This window comes from Lichenostomus cassidix, unplaced genomic scaffold, assembly GCF_008360975.1.
Source record: "Lichenostomus cassidix isolate B80296 unplaced genomic scaffold, HeHo_3.0 unassigened_scaffold_chr26, whole genome shotgun sequence".
NCBI lineage: Eukaryota > Metazoa > Chordata > Aves > Passeriformes > Meliphagidae > Lichenostomus > Lichenostomus cassidix.
In genome coordinates, this window is record NW_028147268.1 from 1,747,443 (window position 1) to 1,768,994 (window position 21,552).

Sequence of the window (21,552 nt, forward strand, 5' to 3'; positions counted from 1 at the left end):
ATACATGGGCATTCAGCTGAGGCACTGGCCCCAGCAGCTGCAGGCACTTCCCATCTGCCAGCACTGTAGAAAACCTGGGATGCTCAGGATGTGCCTGGGTCCATCCAGCCTCTTTCTATCATGCATAGTCCAGCTCACAGTCCAGACAGGACAAGTCTGCCCACCGTGTCCCTCCACTGCAGTGGCAGCTGGGAACAGCAGCATTTGTTTGCAGAGCAGCAGCCCAGAGTGCTTGGACAGAGCTGCACACTCAGCATAACCCAAATCTCCCAAAGAACTGAATAAAGTCCCTGGGCAGAGCAGGAGCAGGCAGGGACCCAGATCCCCTCCTCATGCTTGTCACATGAACGAGCTCTGCAGCCGGGCTCTCCTCTCCCCAGGAAGGGGATTGTGCTGCATTGTGGGGAGGATTAGGCTATTTTGGGAGGCTGAGAGCGTCTGTGGGTGCAGGGCTGTGGGGCTGCCTGGCCTCTCGCACTACGGCAGGCACCACGGCAGGAGGCTCCTCCCCCAGACCTGGGAAAATGGGCTCAAGGCACCCATATGGGGTTGGGGTGCATTTGGGCACCCCCAGGGAGGCAATGGAGGATGTCCCAACACCACAGCAGACGAAGCAGCAGATTCCCAGCTTATAACCACTGTATCTAGAGGGCTTACCTGGTGAACTGTCCCCAAATTCCCCAACAGAGGGAAGAAAGGAAAGGAAGGAGGACAGCTGGGGTCTGCCTGCCTCATACCAGCTCCCACCATCAAAGGGCCTGGCTACCACTAGCAGTCAGCAGCTGGCAGTGGTTCCCAGCCAGCAGCTGGAACACCCGCCTGCTCCTCTGGGAGCCCACAAACCACCCCCCCCAGCTGTTGCTGAGCACTTCTGGCCGGCAACCTCAGATGTTTGGGAAAACAAACAGCAGGGGAATTAGCTCCCAAGTATTTCCTCAATCCTGCTCGCTATGAAGAGAATTTTATTTGCTACTCCTGGAGGAAGGAAGGCAACGTGGCTGGGTGCATAGAGGAAACCTGTGGAAGAATGGGGAGAATCTGGCCAGCAATACTCCCACTGCTCACACCTCCTGGCCTGGGGAGCAGAGAACACATGTCGCCAGGGATTTACCGTGGTCTTTCACAAAGGGATCAATCAGAGTAGATCTCAATCTTCTCCAGTTAGGCAGTCCCATGGGTTCAGCCTGCAGGGCATCCCTGGAACACAAAGGCTGGTTTAAACATCCACTGTCCACTCACCCATCATCATGGGTTAAGTGAGGGCTCTCATCTGCTTTTCAGAGCCCTGTGTCTAATTTTAACTCCTGTTTTACAGGTATGTAACAGTGAGAGGACTCTGGGAGCCCAGCTCTCTGCAGATAACTTTGCTTGCAGAAGTAATGTGACTAAATATAACCCTGCTGTTCCTGTGAGCTGAGCCTGGAGGAGCAAGCACAGGGACAGCCCCCACCCTCTGGGAGAGGCTGGTCTGGGCCAGTCTGTCCCCTGTGGGGGTGCCATTCCTGCCACAGCAAGGACTGTGCTCTAGCCTAATTGGAGTAATTAATAGTTTATAGGCTAATACAGGGCAAGCGTAAGTTTCTCCTCTTTATCCAACACACACCATCCTCCCTCACCTGCATTTCCACAGCACCGGACCCCAGGAACAGTCCCACAGGAGAGCCCAGAGCCAGGACAGGGCTAACACAGAGCTCCGCATGACGCATGGAGATCACAGGTAGAGAATAACCAGGATTTACTCCTGAAGTGTTCCCAGCCAGCAGGAAATTATTTAAACACTTTTTTCCTTAGAAGCAGGGCTGGCTCCCTGCCCTGGCTGTGTGAGCCTCTCCCAGCAGCACTGGCTATGGGAACACCCATGTCAGCTGTGGACATAGCCCAGACAGGACCCCCAATCCCACAAGAGGTGGGGACCAGCAGAGGACTGAGCACATCCTTCATTGCAGAGGACAGATGCTTCTCTCAACCAGGCATCACCAGTGCTTGGTCTGGCAGAGGAGCCCAGGCCCTCCTGCAGCCCTGCCTGCCTGAGTCCCACCGGAGACCACCCCACACACAGGAGTTTGTCTGTATCTACAAAAGCGCAGATAAACAGGGGCAGCTTCCTAGGAATGGATTACTGTGATGTGAGCCTGTCCCTGTGGTTCACCAGACACCCCAAAATTACAATTACCCGGCTTTACAATATCACAGCTCAATAACTGTACAACCAACATCCTCTTGTACAAAATGCTCCCTTGGCTTTATAATCTACAGTATAAAAAAAAAACCAGAACAAAACACCAACAATACAGGCTGCTTTCTGAGATATTTAGACCAAAAAAAGGCAAAAGGGGCCTTGCAGACAAGGGAGAGCAAGGAGACCAGCTGCAATGCAGGGCTTGAACCTGCTACAGGTCCAGGGACCCTGGAACGACTCCCTCAGGACCACCTTCATTTAACCCCTCATTTAGTTTCAACCCCACACAGGTGTGGTCTTGCTCAGCTGAGAGGGAGACAGCACAGCCAGACAGCAAGAGCATCTGCACATTGCTCAGACTTAAGTGCATGCAATCAAGGGAGTTCTCAAGGGTTTTTACAGGTTTCTAAAACCAGAGTGCACGAGGACACTATGCTGTACCCATCCCAACTGCCAAGCAAAGCCTCTTTCTGCAGCTGAAAAGGGGCATCTCACCCTCTCAGGATGTGTCCAGCTTTTACAGGGTGCTGGAGCACCAAGTGGAGACCCAGGCCCTCCCAAGGCCCCCACACATCCTCTCCCCCACATTGACCCTAAATCTATGTGATATGGCACATGGAAATCACACTTGTAAGAAAGAAGTTCAACATCTGATGGGTAAATTGTAAAAAAACAAGTTTATTTGAAAAAACTCAGCCTCTTAACATGAATTCTGATCAACATTTACTAGAACTTGAGAGCCGTTAACCTGCTCCACGTACGTTGAGATATTTTCCAACACTAAAAAATAAAAAATAAATACATACAAATTCATTCCTTCCCCCTTACGTGTCCTAGATGTGAGAGGTTCAGCATCCATCACCTTAAGATCTCAGTTGAACAGAAGCAAGTAAAAGAGGTTTCTCTAACAGATAAAAGAGCAAAAGCAGAAAAGTCTCAGGGATGTGCCATCTCCACCCACCTCACCACTCTGCCCAGGGTCAGGCACCCAAAACACTTAGCTGGGTGGTATGCTCTGGTGGAAACCCACCCCAGGGGTGGAACAGGGCAGCACAGCCAACAGCAGCATGAATGCCAGCATTCCAACCTGAGCCCATTTCACATCACCCAGTGCTGGGCTGAGAAAAGGCACCATTGAGGCAGAGTGGGGAGGCAGAGGGGACCCCAACCCTCCCCAAGGAGGGCTTGGGCAAGCAGGGCTGTCACAGCCCTGGAGTGGGTGACGCTGCCCAAAAAGAACCGCAGCCATCCTTCTTCAACCTGAATATCCCATGAGAGAACAGCTACAAAACCAGGGATTTTAAAGAACTACAGTAGCTAAAGTGTTTTTAAAACATACCTAAAGACCACCTATAGAGCCAGGAAGCACTGGGCACAGGGGTTGAGGAGCACCTTGCCCCATGCCCACATCTCCCCCCCTGCAGAGGGCCTGCAGTAAGAAGCGTGTGAAGCAGTATTCATCCAGGGCTGGCCCTGAAGCCCATTGTACTTCAACAAATCCAGTATCCTGCTCTTTATGGCTTTTTAACAACAAAACTCCCCAAAACACACACATATCCCCCCACCCCCCAACCCCAAGCAGAATACAGAGCTAAAGCACAGTTTAGAGTTAAGGCTCATCCAGATTCAACTAGATATGGAGATTGTAAGGCACTTATTAGTACATTCATGTTACTGTTAAAAAGCCAGACTATAAAAGCCCCCCTTGCCCCTGGACACACGAGGATACTGCATGTGTAGTCCTGTTACCTTTGTTGAACACAGATGGAAAGACAATTCAGAGCCTGTTTAAAAATGAACACCCGGTTTAAACACTTCTCACGGCCACCCAGCGCCAGCAGAGCTCTGCCCCAGCCACCACACCAGGACAGCAGCACTTCCCCAACACTCTGGGATTGAGACCGGTCCCTCACATGCGGCTCTCCTCCTCTTTGACACCATCCTCTGCACTCTTTTGAGGTGAGGGGGCCACATCATTGTTGGCCTCTTTCTGCTTCTCAGCCTCATCAATGTTGGTCTCCTCCTCCTTCCCTTCATTCTTCGCCTTCTCCTCCGCCTTCTGCTCCTTTGCCACCAGGCGATAGTTGATGCCCATCCCAATGAAGAGGTAGATCCCGGAGATGATCAGGACAACCCCGCAGGCCCAGTACGTGTACTTGTAGTCACCATATATATCGTTGAGCTTCCCTAAGAGACAAGAGAAGGGACAGTTTAGTGAGACATCCCCAGGGCAGCTCCTGGTCGTGGAGATGTTCCCAAGAGCAGCACAAGCCCATCACCCTCACCTTCAGGCAAGGACCTGTCCCACATTCTTTTAATACCCTGCTCGCCCACCCCATGTACAGAGCCCCCTTCCTTGGCCATTCCTCAGATGCTGGGGTGGTCTCCTGACTGCTGCCCCAGTGCCACGGGCAGCCCATGGCTCAAGGAAGCCCACCACCATTCAACAAGTCCAGGCAGGACACCCAGAGTCAAAGAACTGTAGAAACCTTAAGGCGTTAAGGTTGGGAAAGACTTTTAAGATCAAGTCCAATCATCAACCCAGCACCACCCCCATGTTTACCATTAAAACCATGTCCTCAAGTGAGTTCTCCAGGCACAGCACACCCTACCTAGCATAGGGGGTCCCAGAAGCACAGGGCAGCATTCCACGATGGTTACCAGGCCAACAGCACTGGAGAACCGCTGAGCTCCCACCAGGTCCATCAGGGTCTCAAACAGGATCGAGCTCAGCCAGCCAAAGGCAAAGCCAAAGAAGCCAGCATAAATGCAGAAGCCAGCATAGGTGGTGGACATGGGGGCCAAGAGGTGGCAAACCCCATTGTAAATCACAGAGATAGCAAAGAAATACTGGACGCGGGGTCTGATCCACTTGGTGTTTGCCACCAGTCCCATGGAAGGTCTGGCCACCATGTCCACGAAGGCCAGTATGGAGAGCAGGAAGGCTGCAGACTCACTAGCAATCTTCTTGCTCTTTGCGTAATTGCTGAGGAAGACCAAGGGAGCAAACAACCCAAAGAACATTATTACATTGCCTGACAGATACAGCAGGAAGCCCCTGTGTGTGAATAGAGACAGGTCCAAAAATTTGTTGATTGTCTGGAAGACTGAACTCTTCTCTTTCTTGGCCTTCCCATCAATGAGGTCTGTGCTGGTGTCACCATCATCCTTTTTCCCTAACTTCCCAGCCTCCTGCTGCACCTCCTTATTGGCCTCTTTCTTCAGCTGATCTGGCTTGGGACCTATGGGTCGCATCAGGGATCCAGCCACACAGCAGTTCAGCAGAAGGCCACCAAGGATGAGGAAGCTGCCACGCCAGCCAAATATGCCGAAGAAGAGCTGGTTGACGGGTGCCAGGGTAGAGAGGAAGACAGGGCTGCCTGCCATCGCCAACCCATTGGCCAGTGGACGCTTCTTGAAGAAGTACTTGCCAATCATGGTTAAGGCAGGGTTCAAGTTGAAGGCAAGTCCAAGGCCTGCAGGAGAGAGATGAAGGGCTCAGGGTTTGGTCAGCCCCAGCAGCCCTGGCAGAAGGGCTGGTGGGACAAGCAGTGTTTCAGTTCTGGAGAGTTCTCAGTTCTATTTCCAACTTAGAATCATGGAATCATTTAGGTTGGAAAAGCCCTCAAAGATCATGGAGTCCAACCCAGCACTAGCCCCAGCACTGCCAGGTCCACCACTAACCCATACTCCCAAGTGTGACATCCACATGCTTTTTGAACACTTCCACGGTGATTCCACCAGTGCCTCGGACAGCCTATTCCAACGTCAGACCACCCACTTCCCAGCTGCATGAGCTGGGAAGGAGAGGAGTCAGCCCCTGCTGCCAGCTAAGGAGGAGGCACCCAGGCAGCAACAAGAACCAGAATTTATGCAAACTCAGAGACATTAACTAAAAATTACTGGGTTGAAGTTGCTCCTCTCACTGCGCCATTAAGGCAGAGCTATCACTTACCCCCAATGACCCCAACGCAGAAGTAGAGCTCCTCCACCGTGTTGCAGAAGGAGGCTGCGATCAGCCCACAGCCAGATAGGCAGCCACCTGCGATCATGATGGGCCGGCTGCCGTACTTGTTCACCAGGATACTGCTGATGGGACCTTGGCAAACAAAGGAAATGCATCCAGAGAGGAATTATCTTTGCATGAGAGGCAGGACACCCATACACGCAAGCGCACTGCAGCTTTACTGCCAGAGGATTCCAGCTTTCATACAGTGGCGCTTCTCCCAGTGAGGGAATTGAGGTAAGGGGAAAGGGCAGGAGGTTCAGAGGCAGCTGGAGATAAGAGAATCACAGAATGGTTTGAGTTGGAAGGGACCTTAAAGATCATCTTGTTCCAACTCCCTGCCATGGGCAGGGACGCTTTCCACTAGAACAGGTTGCTCCAAGCCCTGTCCAACCTGGCCTTGAACAGTTCCAGAGACGGGGCAGCCACAGCTTCTCTGGGCAATCTGTCCCAGGGCCTCACCACCCTCACGGAAGAATTTCTTCCTAATACCTAATCTAAACCAACCATAAGAGAGAGAGAATTGTTGGAGCACAGAAAGTTTTGACTGCTCTGAGCAAGTTGCCTTCTGTGGGCTGAAATAAAAGCTGCCTGAGCTGCCAGGGAGCTGCCCCCAGAGACAGGGCTTTGGGACAGGCTGAAGCCACCAGCCCCATGCTGCGCTCTGGGCTCTGCCCCACTTGCAGCCACCCACCCACCATGGGTTGGGGTCCTAGCAACAAAGCAAGTGCACAGCAACTGCAGAGCAACTGCCCATCTCCTGCCAGATGTTTCTTATTAAGACCAGACAAAGCTATGAGGAAGCATCTTCTCTGGGTGCAGGTGAAGCTCCCCAGGGCTTGGGGAGAAGCAGCATTGCCCCAGGGGAAGGGGTGCTTCTGTTTTCACTGCTACCCCTAAGGCAGACAGGGCCCAATTGCCCTTTTAAGTGCTTCACTATCAGGAGCTTTAATCCAAAGCAAACAGTGATTAGATACTGCCAAGCATGCTCTACAGACACTAAAATGTATTTAAATACACTGAATGAACATCCATTGAATATTAACAGACCTCGCTTTGCCATTAACAGACAGGGAGGTTGTCAACATGTTATTCATGGGTCCTCAGATGGTACTTGACCTTTTTGCCCAATTTAAACAAAGCCTGAAGTAGGTTACAGAGGCCTTGGCACTGCAGAGGCTGTCCCCAGCCCCATGACATTCTGCTCTCTGCATCTAGAGCAGTACCAGACACTCCAACTCAAGGCCACGAGGAACGGGCCATGGCCCTAGTCCTGTGAAAGGCAGCAGCAAGACCTGGGAGCTGCCACATCACAAGTCCCACAGGCTTCCCCATAGAGCACTCAGCACTTTGCAAAACCTGGACCTTGAACTCAGCAAATGTGATACCTCTGAACAGAGTCTAAAGGCAGCCACGGCCTTTCCTCCAGGAAGTCCACCTGGGAGCAGCAGACTCCAAAGGGCAATCAGCAGGAAGCCACCCAGCTGGGCAGTGCCAGGTGCCCCAGTGGCAATTCCCCCCTCCCCCCTTTTTAAAGGGAAATAATTCACACCCACTCCTATTTTCTAAATTCACATGAAGCATTTTAGACTAAACATGACCTGATCTAACTTGATTGTTCAAGCTGCCAAAAAAATATATGTAAGAGAATCTGAGTCTTCCCTAATCCCAACATGGAGCTGACAAAGGAGCATTTGACACCATGAGAATTCATGCATCCTGATGGTGACCGCACAGGGCAGCTGTACGGAAATGTGCTGCTTCATCACACACAGCCCTGCCCAGGACAGGAGCTACCACAGCTCTGTGAGATTCCATCAACTCAGAACATTTTCCCAGAGGATGAGATACTTCTTTGGCCTCCAAGCAAGCATGTGTCCTAGGAGACAGGGAAAACGGGATGCCCGCTGGGACTGCTCCAGTGCAATTCAGACTCTGTAAAGGGTCTGGTTTCAGGCAGGAATGAGCACAGCAGCAGCAATTCCAGTGCTCCAGCAGCTGGGGGATGAATTACAGAAAATCCTGAAATGGAAGTGATCCTCAAGGATCAGGTTCAACTCCTGGCTATGCACAGGACAACCCCAAAAATCCCACCCTGTGCCTGAGAGCATTGTTAAAAATGCTCCTTGAGCTCTGGCAGCCTTGGGGCTATGACCACTGCTCTGGGAAGCCTGTTCAGTACCTGACCACCCTCTGGGTGGAAAAAAATGCACCCAGGTAGGTCTGGGTCTTCAAAAAAAATGAACCAGGTAAGTGGTTAAAGGCCAGCAGCTGCTGGAATTTAATGGCAACAGTTCAGAGGAAGCAGGACAGACAGTATCAGCATGAAGGAAGGGGGACATGGGGACAACCACAACTCCAGAACTGGAGAATGGAGTCCTTACCCCTAGTTGCCAGGCAGTTCCAGACAGTGCCCTCAGTGCACCCCTGAGCTTTTGGGACAGGAGGAATGGCCCAGATTGGGTCTCATTAAGGCAGTTACATGGTTTACAAGCTTGTTACAACACTGGAGCAGGGAAATGTGCTGGTCGCTTCACTAGCTCAGCGAGGACAAAGCAGAGCTTGTTCCCCGCAAAGGAAAAGCCTCGTGCTCAGCCGGGAGCTGACGTCAGCTCCTTTGGATGCACAAATGCAACAAGGGTGTGGGCAACTCGCCAGCTGGGGACTGGCGGCAGGACAAGCTCCCATTTGCCTCTGAAGTGGCCGCAACAGCGGGCTCACAGGGGGAGTTTCTCTCAGCCCAGCACAACGCTGTCCTTGCAGGCATATACAAGACCCCAGGGTCTGGATAACAGGAACATTCTGCCTGCTCATCACCCATTAAAAACATGCATAAAGCACCCAGCTTGAGAATTAAAAGCCTTCAAAAGGCAGCTTCTGAAGGACAGGGGAGGGGAGCTGTTTTAGTTTAAATGGGTTTGCCTTATTCTGCTCATGTCTCTGTACTACAGTGCACACTGCCATCCTCAAACAGCACAAGCTGCCTACAGCACTGCTTGGCACCAGCAAGGAGTAACAGGCAGCATGAAGCTTCAGTGCACTCCAAGCACAGCTGAGCTGACCAGAAACTGGGAACAGATCCCTAGATACACCACTGCTCCACGAATTAAAAAAAAAAAAAAAACCAAAAAAACCAAAAAAAAAGTATACACACACACAAAATATCAGTGTCTTGTCTGAAAGAAAGTGCCCCAGGGAGCAGGGCTGTTACATGAGGCACAGCAGCTCCCCAGCCTTCAGGAAGGTGCTGGGAGCAGACACAGCATCCACAGCCCACTGTAACAAGAACAAGGGCAGAATTACACAAGTCATAATTCCCCAGAAAGATTTTACTTACAGCTTTGCAGAGGAGGACAGATTAACCCAGATTTTGCATTCTGGGCATTAAATAGAACTTTTTGAGCAACCTCCTTTAAGAAAACTCATTAAGGGAGGTTTTGCTCTCACATAGGAAGAAATTTCCAAATTTGCTAAAAGTTTTGGTTCATGTCAACCCCAGCAGGAGAGCAGCATCTTCTGCTGTGATACAGGAGCACATGTACCACTGCCGCCAGCCCACTTACCTCCTGCATACATAACAGCCAGCATGATGGAGGAGATCCAGGAGACTTTGCTGCTGGACGCATTAAAGATGACCTCAATCTCTTTGAAGAACACTGTGATGGATTTGGGGAATGCATAGGAAAACCCAATGGAGATGAAGGCTCCAATGACCACGGCCCATCCCCATCCTCCTTCAGGAGGAGTGTATCCTACAGGGCCTCCGATGGCCGGTGGCATCTTGAACCAGGTTGCTGATGACTCAGTTGGGAATCAAAGAGCTGCAAAAGACAAAGTATTGCCTCAGCTGAAAGCAGAAAGCTGTATCCCTGCTCCTGGCATACAATTGCATGGCTCAAGCTCTGTTTGCAAGGCTGGCACCGCACCAGCACCCCCACCACCTACACGAAAGCGGATCTAGGATGTGAGAGCACCCCAGGATCACCACCACACCAGGCTGCCCCAAAGCACACGCTCAGATTGCAGCTGGCCTTTAAGAGCCCCAGTCAGCACACATTTTCAAGTGATCAATTTAAGACATGACACCCTGACCTAAGCTGGAAAGGGCAGGCAGTGTCTGGGACATCAGCCAGAGCTCATATGCATGGGCAGAGCTCCCACAGCATCTCCAGGAGTGCAACCCCAGCACTGCAAAATCCTAGGAAGCCCCAGCCCACCTGGAGCAGGAGAAGCATACTAAGGTTATTAAATGCAGACACACTACATTTACTGAGGGGAAGTAAGTCCCCATGCATAAGCCAAATAGGACACCCCTATCTCTGCTAGGAAAGAGCAGCTGGATATCACAATACACCCACCACCACCCCAAAGGTCAGGGGCTGTGGCTAAACTTAGCAGGAGCGTTGACCAAGGAAGGCTCCTGTATCCCACCCAGCAAGGAAGGATGAGGCAGATCCACACAGAGCAGTCCCAGCAGAGCCTGGTTCCCTGGGGGTTTTGGCCCTGGCAGGGCACCTCCTGATGGCATCCAGACCTTCCTCCTTGACCAAAAAGGCTACAGCAGGTTTACCAAAGCACCCAAGTATAAACACAATTCACCTAAAAAGCTCAAAACCAGAAGTGACTAGAAAACAAAATAAACAGGGCAAAACCAGCACTTCAGGCTTGCTGAAGTGTGAAATCCCCCCAGAGACGCTGAGCAGGGAGAGGCTGATTGGGAGTGATCCAGAGGCCATCAGGATCAGGCTGCTCATGCATGGGCCCACAGTGCAGCTGCAGCACAGCTAGATCTCACCCCAGAGCCTCAGTTACTCCAAATGAAGGCTGCTCCACGCAGCTTAGAGCAGCATGAGCCATCCCATCAAGGATGCCGCAATCAGGGCAGCTGCTCACAAACAAGGGTCACAACATGCTAAGCAACAGGAATCTCTACCAGCCCCAGAACTCCTGTGTGCCCTCAGGGATTTTAGAAGGCACTTTCTGATGCAGCCCTCCCCAGCCTCACAGCCAGAGATACCACCCCCTTGCCTGCCCATATTAAGCACCACCAGACACAGGGTGACATCAGGCTCCTTCACCAGAGCCCACCTGTTGCTCTGCAGCTTTCTGCTGCTCAGGTTTGCTCTCAAGGAAAAAGCCACCTTCGAGCAGGAGAGCTCTTCCAGAGCTCCCGAGGTCATACCAGGCAGAGTGACAACTTCAAAGCAGTGTGGTGCTGGCTCAGAGAGGTGCAGCCTCCTATTTATAGCCTGCATCCGCCCCAGCTCGCACCGATTACCATCTCATCCATGGCTGCTGACATGCCAGCATCTACCAGGCACGTCCCCATGGCACACACTACAGGACTAGGGGCTCCTGCCTTCTCACTCACTCTGTGTCACTTGGGTGCATATGCAAGGCCAGGATCCCAGTGTCCCAGACAAAGCACAGAGGAATGGGGAGATCCCCCTCCCACCTGGCACTGGAGGTACTGGCAAGAGTTACCTGATACAGCACCAGATTTGCCAGAGCCACCCAATACCTGGCCATGCTCAGGTGATACCCGGGACCCACACAGCGTGAGAGGAAGCAAAGCACAGGAGGCCGGTTTCTGTAAGCTGCTAAGATTGGTTTAGCCTGACCCAGACAATGATTCTTCACTGGCAGGGTATTTTCCTGCATCCTGGCCAGTGCAACACATGACCATCACGAGCAGCTCCAAGCCACCCGCTACTCTAACAAAGGAATCATTGACAAGACGCTGCCCCTGGCACGTCCACAGCTGAACTATGCCCAGGAGCCAGAGCCCATTTCTTCTGATTTCCTCTCTGGGACTCACCAGGATGAGCCCATATCAATGGTGTCTGCCTGAAGGCAGACCCCCGGGCCAACACACCTGTGGGCACCCACCCAGCACCAGCAGCCACCGAGGGAACTACCAGGTTCCACAGAGACCCCCAATGCACTCTGGTCTCTCAGAACATAGAGCAGCCCACCCACCCACCATGAGCGCTGGGAATTGCTGAACGTCCCCTCCACACACAAGCTGCACGCTGGAGTTTACACCAGCTCTTGTTTTGAGTCACACTGAGCTTTCACAGCCTTCAGTGAACCTTAAAGCATCTTCCAACCACAATGATTTATCCGAAACATTTATGAAAGCTGAAACTACCAGGTGTTGGCTACAAAAACTCCAAGCAAGGAATACAATCTACTTGTGAGCACTAATTAAAACTGCAGGCACTAAAAGCCATCCAAGGCAAAGGCTGGCAGTGTCCTGATGTGGTGCTGGGGATTTTTCCCTTTTGTTCATGAGACATATAAACTGGTTTAATTTTTTCACTACTCCCAAGGAGCTCAACTGCTCCAAAATGACTGTGGCTTGGTTCACTTATTTGTTCTTCCCCTGCAAGCAGCATTCCTCCTCCTGCGGGTGCTGAGGTGGCATCTCTGTAAAATAAAAGGCTTCTGGCAGGTTAGACATGACCTCTCTTGCATTGCTGAGGTACAGTGAAAAACCTTGAGCTAAACAAGATTTGAAATCAAAGATTCCCAAAGTCTGATGCCAAATAGTTTACAGGAAGAGTTCTGCATGCCACAACACTTTTCCCTGACTCACTGAAAATCCTTATTAAGAAAGACCAGTTTTAGAAAGCTCACCCTTCAACCAGATTAAGCCTCCTTGCTGATTTCCTCCTTGCCCCCACACAGAAGTAGTTTCAAACGAGTGAGGAAAAAAAAAAAAAAAAGCACACATAAGGAAACCAGCCCAACTGGAAAGATTCTCTCCCTTTTGCAAAAAAAGGGGAAAAAAAAAAAATAAAGACACCCAGAACACATAGTTATGACATTTTCAGCTGTTTTGGAAGCGCTGCAACATGTAAGATGTGATTAGAAATTAAATTCATAGCTGCCAGGCAGGCAGCTACAGTTTGCCCTATTAGGAAATAAAATAACCATATTTGAAGTAATTAAGACTGATGAGACCAAGTAATGACTGTGAATATCACATCTGCTCCTTATAAAAGTCCTGACTAATCTGCAGGAACGGGTAGCCTACAGTCACCCTCCCCTGCATAGCAAAATAAATGAGAGCAGGAATCGAGGCAATGAGGACAGTATCACCTCAAAACAGATCCCACAGAAGACCAAAGCCCTTCCATCTCCCAGGTCCCACCCACAAGCAGTTATCCTTTCTCCAAAGGGGCCTGGAGCAGTATGATTTCAAGACTTACAGTTACATAATGCAGTAAATTGCCGTGCTTTTCAAAGCTCAGATTGGCAGGACTCCAGCACAGAAAGACAGAGGCTCACATTTATAAAGCACTGCAAATGCCCCAAAGTATTTCTGGGGCAAAGCCTTTATGAAAGTGGACTCACACCACTCCTTTTTGGGGTCAGAGGAAGAGGGACATCCCCCCACCCATGCAGAGGCCCTGCCCAGGCACAACACACCTCTGCCTCTGCTCACAGATCCCTCCAGCTCAAGGCTTCCCTACTCTGGGCACATGCTCACCAGCGTCTGCTGCCCTGTGAACTCACAAAGCCTTTCCCATGGAGCAGGGCTCCCAGACCACTTAAGAGCTGGAGCAGGGCAGGCAGGGAGCCTCAACTCTTGCTCCCATGGAGCAAGACAGGCAGAGAGCCCCATATCCTTCTCCCACAACCCATCATCAGCCTGGTGCCCACACAGGCTTGTGCTGCTGCCAGCAGACGGTCATCTGGCATCTTGGCAGATGTGAAATCCACAGTGGCTCATCCAAGCCCTGCTATTTTTGCTTCCTCTCTGTTCTCCTCCTCCTGTGCCCCCCAGCTTCAGAGATGGACACAGCAACATCCAGAGCAGGATCTCCACAGCAAAAAGATCTCCAGGGATGTTCCAGCTATCCAGTGGTCATTTGGGCCCCTTGTGCCTTCATCAGCTGGACCCAGTCTTTGGCCTGGGAATGCCAACACTGACACACCTAGGCCAGGCAAGATGGATACAAAGCTGCCCCTTGCTAGCAGCAGATATCCCATTCCCTGAGGGAGCTCCTCTCTCAAGCCCCCAGTAGGACAGGGAGATGCTGTTCCACAGGAGCCCATTCCCATCAGCCCCATCCCAAAGAATCAGCCAAAGGATTAGCCACATCCAGCACCCCCTGCACAACCTTCCAAGCCCAGCTCACCACAAGAGGCTCTTCCAGTGATCAGCACAAGGCCATAAACACCCATGGGACATTTGCCTAACATGGGGAGCTGGCAGGCCCCAAACTTCCCTTCTGGTCCCTGAAACTACACTGAGATCTCACGCTGGGGAAATGAAGGCTATTGCCAGCTGTTCACAGCCAATAACACTCTATAGCTTCAAATCTGGCCTTTTTCTGGCCTGAAGCAAGGTGAAATTGAGATTGCCAGGAGTTAATGAGACACCACTTTCACCAGTTTTAAGCGGGTTTAGAGTATTAAGCACAGAGCTGTAATTCCAGCAAGCACCCACAGCCCGGGTTTAACCTGGCAGTACATGGCCTACGTGACTCCCCAGCGCTTCCAAGGGCTCTGCACCAGGACAATAGTCGATTGAGGCCCTGCTCAGCCCCAGTCTTTGCTGCCAGGGTGAGCCAAGGTCAGCAGCACAGGCACGGCTTGCTCGAGGCCAGCAGCTCGCACAGGCAAGCTCAAAGTTTTGGCCAAAAGCAGCTCAGCCCACTCAGTGCCTCTTTCCACCAGGGATGGCCAACACATCCCCAGACATGCCCTGGTCTGCCAGCCTGATGAGCCAACACCAGTGCGCAGACAGACAGACGCCACAGGGCACGGCATTGGCAGCTGCCCTCCTCCAGCTCCCCCACTGGTGGCACGAGCCTCGGCCTGCAGAGACACAGATCATCTTGCTCACCCCACCAGGCAGGGCCACAGACTTTCCCTGGACACTCACAATTGGTCTTTCTGGTGAACACAGCCCCTCAGTCCCCAAAATGCTCCAAGCACAGCACAGGGCCTGAAAGGCTGCAAGCTGCCCTGCAAAGTGAGATATTGGAATTGTTTGTTGGCAGCTTTGGGGGAAGCCAACCAACCAGAGAGAGATGAGCAGCTATTTGTGTCCACCAGAGAAGCTCCCATCTGGGGCTGCCATGCCTGATTGTTAGTATCAGCAAGGCTCAGCCTGTCTAAGAAAGGATTGAGCATCTTACTGGTATGGGAAAGCATGAAGTCAAGCTTAAGCAAGTTACCAACAAGCCCAGGGGAGAAAACCTGGCTTATTTCTACACCAGAGCCTGGCTGTGGCCATGGCTCTCCTAGAGCCCTCCGACCCAAACCCCTACAGTCAGAGCCAGAGGAGTTTGCAGGCCAGTTACAAGAACCTTACATGAAGCAAGCAGCTCTTGCATGTACTCTGGGGTCACATCAGCTTCAGCCTCCAGGACAGCACCCAGAGTCCTCTCTATAACTGTCCGCCCCCATCCCTAAGGAAAGGGATTCCCACAGAACCGGCTGTCAGCCAAGCCCCTCAGTCTCAGGAGGGCACAGCAGGTGCTTGAGCCCCCGTACAGGGCTTCCCAGTCCCACCCTGAACACAAGTCATGCTCTACCAGGACACAGAGTTGATCCTCTGCACCAGCAGTGCTCAGGAACGCTCCCAGGACACACTGTGCCCGCCAGGAAATCCTCAGAATGAGAAAAATGTGGTATGGAATAGCATCGACATTCTTCCGTTAGACACCCGCAATGCCAGCCAGGGACAGCTCCGGGTATTTTGGCAAAGCAGGGGGCTGCAAAACCCCAAAAAGTCACAGCCATCACTATCAAACAGAACTAGCTGTCCCTTTCCTAAGAGCAGGAGTCTGAATTTTGATCCCAGCCACTGACACAGTATTGCTGCCTTCGAGCCCTGAAACCACAGATGAGGAAGCACGAGGATGGAGGTGGGAGATGCACGCAAGGACCCAGAAGCATAAGGGTGGTGTTGTGAGAGGCGGTCACACCAAGGACCCAGGAGTATAGGGATGGAGGTGGGACACTCACACCAAGAACCCAGCCCTCAAACCAGGACCGAGGCAAGGGAGGAGGTCACACCGAGGGCCCAGTAGTACACAGGTGATTGTGGTTTCAGTAATTAACTATAGCCCCACGTGGATTTTCCTTGGCTACAGTACAACTACTATGCAGCAACTCTAAGAGCATATTTGAAAGTGAATCATACCAATACCACTGGTGAGAGGCTCCCACTTTCTTAAGAGTCTGTTATACACTGATTCCAGAGGAGGAAATAGGAAAAGCCATGAAAGTGCAACAACAGATTTGCACTACAGGGCTTAATGAGATGCGCCTCCTAAGCCTACGTGCAGCTTTTCAACTCCCCATAAAGGAGATATAAAACGACAGCATGAAAGTCACTGGGTATTTTCCACCTCAGCTGCCAGATAAATCAGGCCAACTGTGCCAAGTAAGAGCCAAGAGAAAGCACACGAGACCATTCACACCTTTTTTAGGTAACAACTCCTGGAAGGGAATGATGTTTCACACCTTCCCAAGGGGCCAGGAGGGCCACAGGCACCCCCACGACTTTGGGGCAGGGAGATTTGCCATACACTAGCAGAACTTGTTTGCAATTAGGAAATCCATCACCACGGCTATTCACCTAAGACTGAGAAAATTCCTTCCTAACAAAGGCACCATCAGGAGCTTGGTGAGTTTCTTTACACCCAGCACACCCTAGCTGTTCCATGCCCCGGCCCATTTGTCAGCTCCTGTTCCTTTCCTTCCAGACACAGTCAAGGAAACCTCAGTGCAGAGACACCCAGGAGAATTCAACAGCACAAAATTACCTTACTTAGCATGAAAACGGGATGCCTGTGCACCACAAAAAGACTTAAGGTTCACAGAAAGGCACAAAACCAGGATCATTATACCTGGTTTCTTGTGATGCAACTAAGAAAAAAACACCTTTTTCCGCAGATGAAACTTAAAGCCAGAGAACATGAGTAACAATGGTGCAAAAGGCCCATCCTTAAACGGCAGGGTGTGAGCACTCAGGCCATTTACTGTTCCAAGACACAAATCCCACCTCTCCTGCTGCAGATACAATTCACCATTTCCTTATGATCCTCCGGTTCACACTCATTCCCTTCGCCTGGGTCAACTTCCAAACCCTCCAGCACTGTTACCTCTTTCATGATGCATTTGTGCACCTCTCAGCTACAGGACTCCTGCCCGACCTGCAACACCCACCCTGGGTGAAGCATCCCAGCAGCATTGCCTAGAGCCCAGCCCCATTGAGCTCCTCGAGTATCTCACCCTGGGGCCAGCAAATACCTGCCAGAGGCCACTAGGCTTCAACCAGAGCACACCCCAGGACTAGAGCAAGTAGGTGCTGGCTCTGGGAGCATTCTGACAACCCCTTGTGGCCCAGCGAGTGTGAAGTACTACATGCCCCCAGTGAACTCCAGCAGCCCCAGTTTTCGGCTGCTGGTCACAACACCTCACTGTCTGAGCGAGTCGCACACCAAAGGGTGGGTGCGCGGTCCAAACGTGTATGGCACCATCGAGACCTTATTGCTATCCCCTCCCCTAAGCAAGGCAGAAACAAGGTTAAAGGTGCCTTTCCTGGAACTGGAGCACGGTTCCACAGTCCATCCTGCAAAGCCAGCAGGGAATTACGGTGCCGGAGGACTTGGGTGACTCACCCACCTGAGCGGCCTCGAGTGCCCGAGGTACAGGTCTGAGCACCTGCCAAGAGGAATCACCTAAAGACCAGTGCGAGCGCTGAGGGCTGCAGGAGTGCGCCCCACGGGGACCCGTGCACCCCGATACCGCAGACACACTACCAGGACACGGTTTCCACGCAGTTCCCAGGCCCTCCCTGCCTTTATCAAAAGCCAAACACACACAGTAATCACCTCTTCCTTGCGCCCCAGCGTTTATCGTGCACCCTCAAATGATGTGGAGACTCCCCCGCGGGGCCCCACAAACACGCCGGGGTGGCGGCCTGAGGAGACAAGGAGCTCCCTGGGACAGGGAACCACCTCCCCAGGGCAGTTGGGCTACCGGGCCGCCTGAGGCCACCGTCATCCATCCTCACCGTTCGCCGTGAGAAGGAGGGGGGCGAAACCCCGACCCTAGGGCGCTACTGCCGGTGAGAGAGGGACGAGGGCGATCGGGGCAGGGTACTGTGGGATCCTCACCACGCGGCCATACCAGAGAGGGAACAAAACATGGCTCCCCCCTCAGGTCGGGGGCGCGTGGAGACCGGAGCAGCAGTTTCAACCCAGCCAGAAACGCCGGCGTGGAACCGACCGGCCACGGGGCGACCCGCAGCTGCGGCAACGGCCCAGGACCACCACCGGCTCCGGCACCCTCGCGCCGGGCCGGGAGCGGCGGCCCCGGGCAGTGCGGAGCCGCCGGAGCGCGTGGAGCTCCCAGAAACGGCGGCCTGACTCCAGGCCCCCCCCCCCCGCTCGCTCGCTCGCCCGCCCGCTCGTCCGTCCGTCCGTCCCGTCGCGCCACGTGGGCCGCCCGGCCCCTACCTGCTAGTGCCGCCGCTACCGCCGAATGCAGCCGCCCCCGCCCCCGCCGCTATAAGGGCGGAGGGGCGCGGGGGAGGTGCCCGGCCCAGCACCGCCCCCCACGCGCCACGTGCGCCTCGCCGGGCCCCCCCCGCCCCGACCCCTGCCCGCCCCCACGGGCCCCGCGGTCGGGCGGGCTCGGCCGTGCGGCCTGGCACGTACCGCCCCGGCCCCTGCGGGCCCCCGGTGGCGGCGGGACGGAGTTCGGGGCCGGGCGTGCCGGGAGGCCGGGCGGGATGACACTGCCCGGCGCAGCGGCAGCGTGGGACTTCCCGAACTTGTCCCACGGCGTGACTCGGCGCGGGAGTTACGCTCGTTGGGAAAGAACAGGGGTTCCCCTTGCCCCTCACGGCCGGGCCGTCATCCCTCCCAGGGGTCCTGGACTTGCTTCCGATATTCCTGACCCCACTCTGGAGGTCCTGGCCCTGCTTCCAAGGCCCACTGCTGGGGTCCTGGCCCTGCTGCTGGCGGGTCCTGGCCCCATTCCTGGCATACCTGGCCCTGCCCCAGGGGTCCTGGACCCCTTCAGGTGCAGAACGCTGCACAGTGTTTGTATCAAAACCCATGAGCATTTAAAAATCCATTAAAATTAAAATACATCACCCAACGACTGTGCTTTTGTGTTCACCACATTTCCGAGCGTTGCCACCCTACGCTGGCAGCTGTGCTCTCATGAAGGTAAGGACACACTGCGGGGGGGGGGGGAACATTTGTGGTAGATCAGTTATTTCAACTGGGCCTTTGTACCCAGGGATGTGAAGGAACTGGATGCCCTCACCATTCCACTTACAATTTGGTTTTGCAGGATAAAACAGTCCCGGGCTCTGTGTGCCCAGCACCTCAGTGTGTGGGAGAGGCCCTTGGTGCCAGCATGTTCCCATTCCAAGCAGAGCTCCTCATCTCCGGATGCAAACCAGCCTGTGGCAGCTGTGCATCCCACGTTCTTCACTTCCCACATGTTCCAAGTCCTGCACAAAGGGACTGTTAACCTGGAAATGTTTTTCTCCAGCTGCTGTCTCCCAAAGCCTAATGACGCTAATTATTTTCTGGGTCGCATGTCTAATGCTCTAGTTTGTTTTAGAGCCAAAAGAAGAGTGGTGTAGTGGTGTAGTTCAACTGTGAGCCAAGGGAGGGAAAGAAGAGAATAAACAGTGACACTCCACAGATGGAGATAGAGCAGCTGTAGGGAGGTGCAAGCACTTCCATATCAAAGGAACCACTGCTCCTCCATCACAGTGAGCGTGGTCAAGGGTGTGCTCTGAGCATGTTGAGGCACTGAATGGACCAGGTGCGCTCAATACAAGACCAGGGACTACAACTCCTTCACCCACTTCTGAAGTGAGACACCATAACCCAAAGAGTGGGTGGGAGGATCACTTGATCCAGCTGTTCCTGTGTGACTGAGCAGGGAGAGGCCTGCACTCTGTTTTGCTTAGACAACAAGATAAAAGACAATTCAATGGGGCAATTTTGGATCAAACTTGAAGTGCCAGTGGTCTCAGCTGTTTTTTAAAATCCTATCTAGGCTCGAGTGCTCTGCTCCACTGGGGAGAAGCAGTGGGGAATGCTGTGGGGGACCCCAGCTGGGACACAGGCTTCCAGTTTCCTTTGAGAAGACCCAGCACTGTTTGGATGAATGAAGCCAGAGAGCATGACCTTCATCTGGCACTGATGTGCAATGCCCCAGGCATGTGTGGGTTTTAGAGCAATGCGCAAAACAGGAGGCCAGGGATGGCAGAGCTCAGGTGAGCAGGGAGCTGCCTGAGTAGTGATGGGCTGGAAGGGCATGTGAGAAGATCTAGGACAGCTCTGCTGTTCCTGCTGCTCCATCTTATTGAAAATGGGAAGGAGTCCTTCCTGCTCTGTGCTGCTGCATTTTTGTCTCCTTTAAAAGACGGATTTAATATTAATCCCATTAGGAATTTTTTTCTTGTGGGGAAAACAGGATATTGTTTCAGGATATTGGGCAACAAAGCTGTCCTTGAAAAGCAACGTTAAGCAGCCTTGCAGTCCTGCTTCTGACTACATTTGTTGTGGATACTAATCAACTTCAACGTCCGGGACAGCTAAACCATTTCATTTCCAGAATGTGAGAGAGGCTTCAGCAGAGCAATACAAGTTCAGGTTTTCTGTGTTCTGTTGTAAATACGAAGGACCTGTAGTAATCTCAAAACATAATCATTAGCTCTGATTTCTCTTGGAATTAATGTCTCTAGCAGATGCAAAATCTAGTCCTCGTCTGTCATGAATACGCATGTCCTGCTTGATAAGAGAAGTAACAGCATGAGTCCAAATCCAGGAACTATTGGAAATCTCTTGGGAAGGTCTGTTCTATTGAGATATCCATCCCAGCTTCCTGACTAGGCTTTGGAAAAGGGTTTTCTGAACTTTTGGATTCACATTTCACTTCAACTGAACTTCCAGGTTCTGAGTTTACCCCATGGACAATGGACAGGGAAGAGAAGGCATCAGATCACTGTCCTCATGGAACGTGCAAGTTCTCCTCCATGGATGATATAGGCATGACATTGTTCAGGGGTGCATTGGTGTAACAGCCTGTGTCTTTGTTTAGAAAATAATCTGCCTTAGGAAGAAAGGGCCTGCTAAGATGTTCAAAATGGCCACTAACACCACAGAAAACCTCTGGTTGTGTTCATTTTTATTGTGGTTGTGTTAATTTTTATGCTTATTTAGGTCAACACTTTTTACCTGTCTGGGCTTCCATTGCTGTTCTGTTGCCACCTGTGTCCGACTCACACACACATCCCCAGGGATGCAGATCAGAGCTTAACAAGGCTGTGTCTCCCCAAAGGTCCCCCTTGGATCCTGACATTTGTGACCAT

At 52.5% G+C, this 21,552-nt stretch overlaps 1 protein-coding gene across 2 annotated transcripts; it reads right to left on the bottom strand.

The window, feature by feature from the left end:
- Positions 1 to 2,837: 2,837 nt before the first annotated feature.
- On the bottom strand, positions 2,838 to 18,806 carry SLC16A1 (solute carrier family 16 member 1). Of its 2 annotated transcripts, none has more exons than XM_085044371.1 (5): positions 18,671 to 18,806; positions 9,749 to 10,006; positions 6,135 to 6,278; positions 4,792 to 5,655; positions 2,838 to 4,366 (listed from the first exon to the last, which is right to left on the bottom strand). In XM_085044371.1, the coding sequence occupies exons 2-5, from the start codon at positions 9,963 to 9,965 to the stop codon at positions 4,089 to 4,091; spliced, it is 1,503 nt and encodes a 500-aa protein (XP_084900497.1). In that variant the 5' UTR covers positions 9,966 to 10,006; positions 18,671 to 18,806; the 3' UTR covers positions 2,838 to 4,088. The 2 variants fall into 2 exon arrangements, with proteins under 2 accessions (XP_084900497.1, XP_084900496.1); XM_085044370.1 differs by lacking the exon at positions 18,671 to 18,806 and adding an exon at positions 18,342 to 18,479.
- Positions 18,807 to 21,552: the final 2,746 nt, after the last annotated feature.

Excerpts from the sequence above, each read along its gene's own strand:
- SLC16A1 (XM_085044371.1), bottom strand. The coding sequence starts at position 9,965 with ATGCCACCGGCCATCGGAGGCCCTGTAGGATACACTCCTCCTGAAGGA. Across the intron at positions 5,656-6,134 it reads CTGCGTTGGGGTCATTGGGG|GCCTTGGACTTGCCTTCAAC; the intron begins GTAAGTGATAGC and ends TCTCTCCTGCAG. Across the intron at positions 4,367-4,791 it reads TCTGGGACCCCCTATGCTAG|GGAAGCTCAACGATATATAT; the intron begins GTAGGGTGTGCT and ends CTTGTCTCTTAG.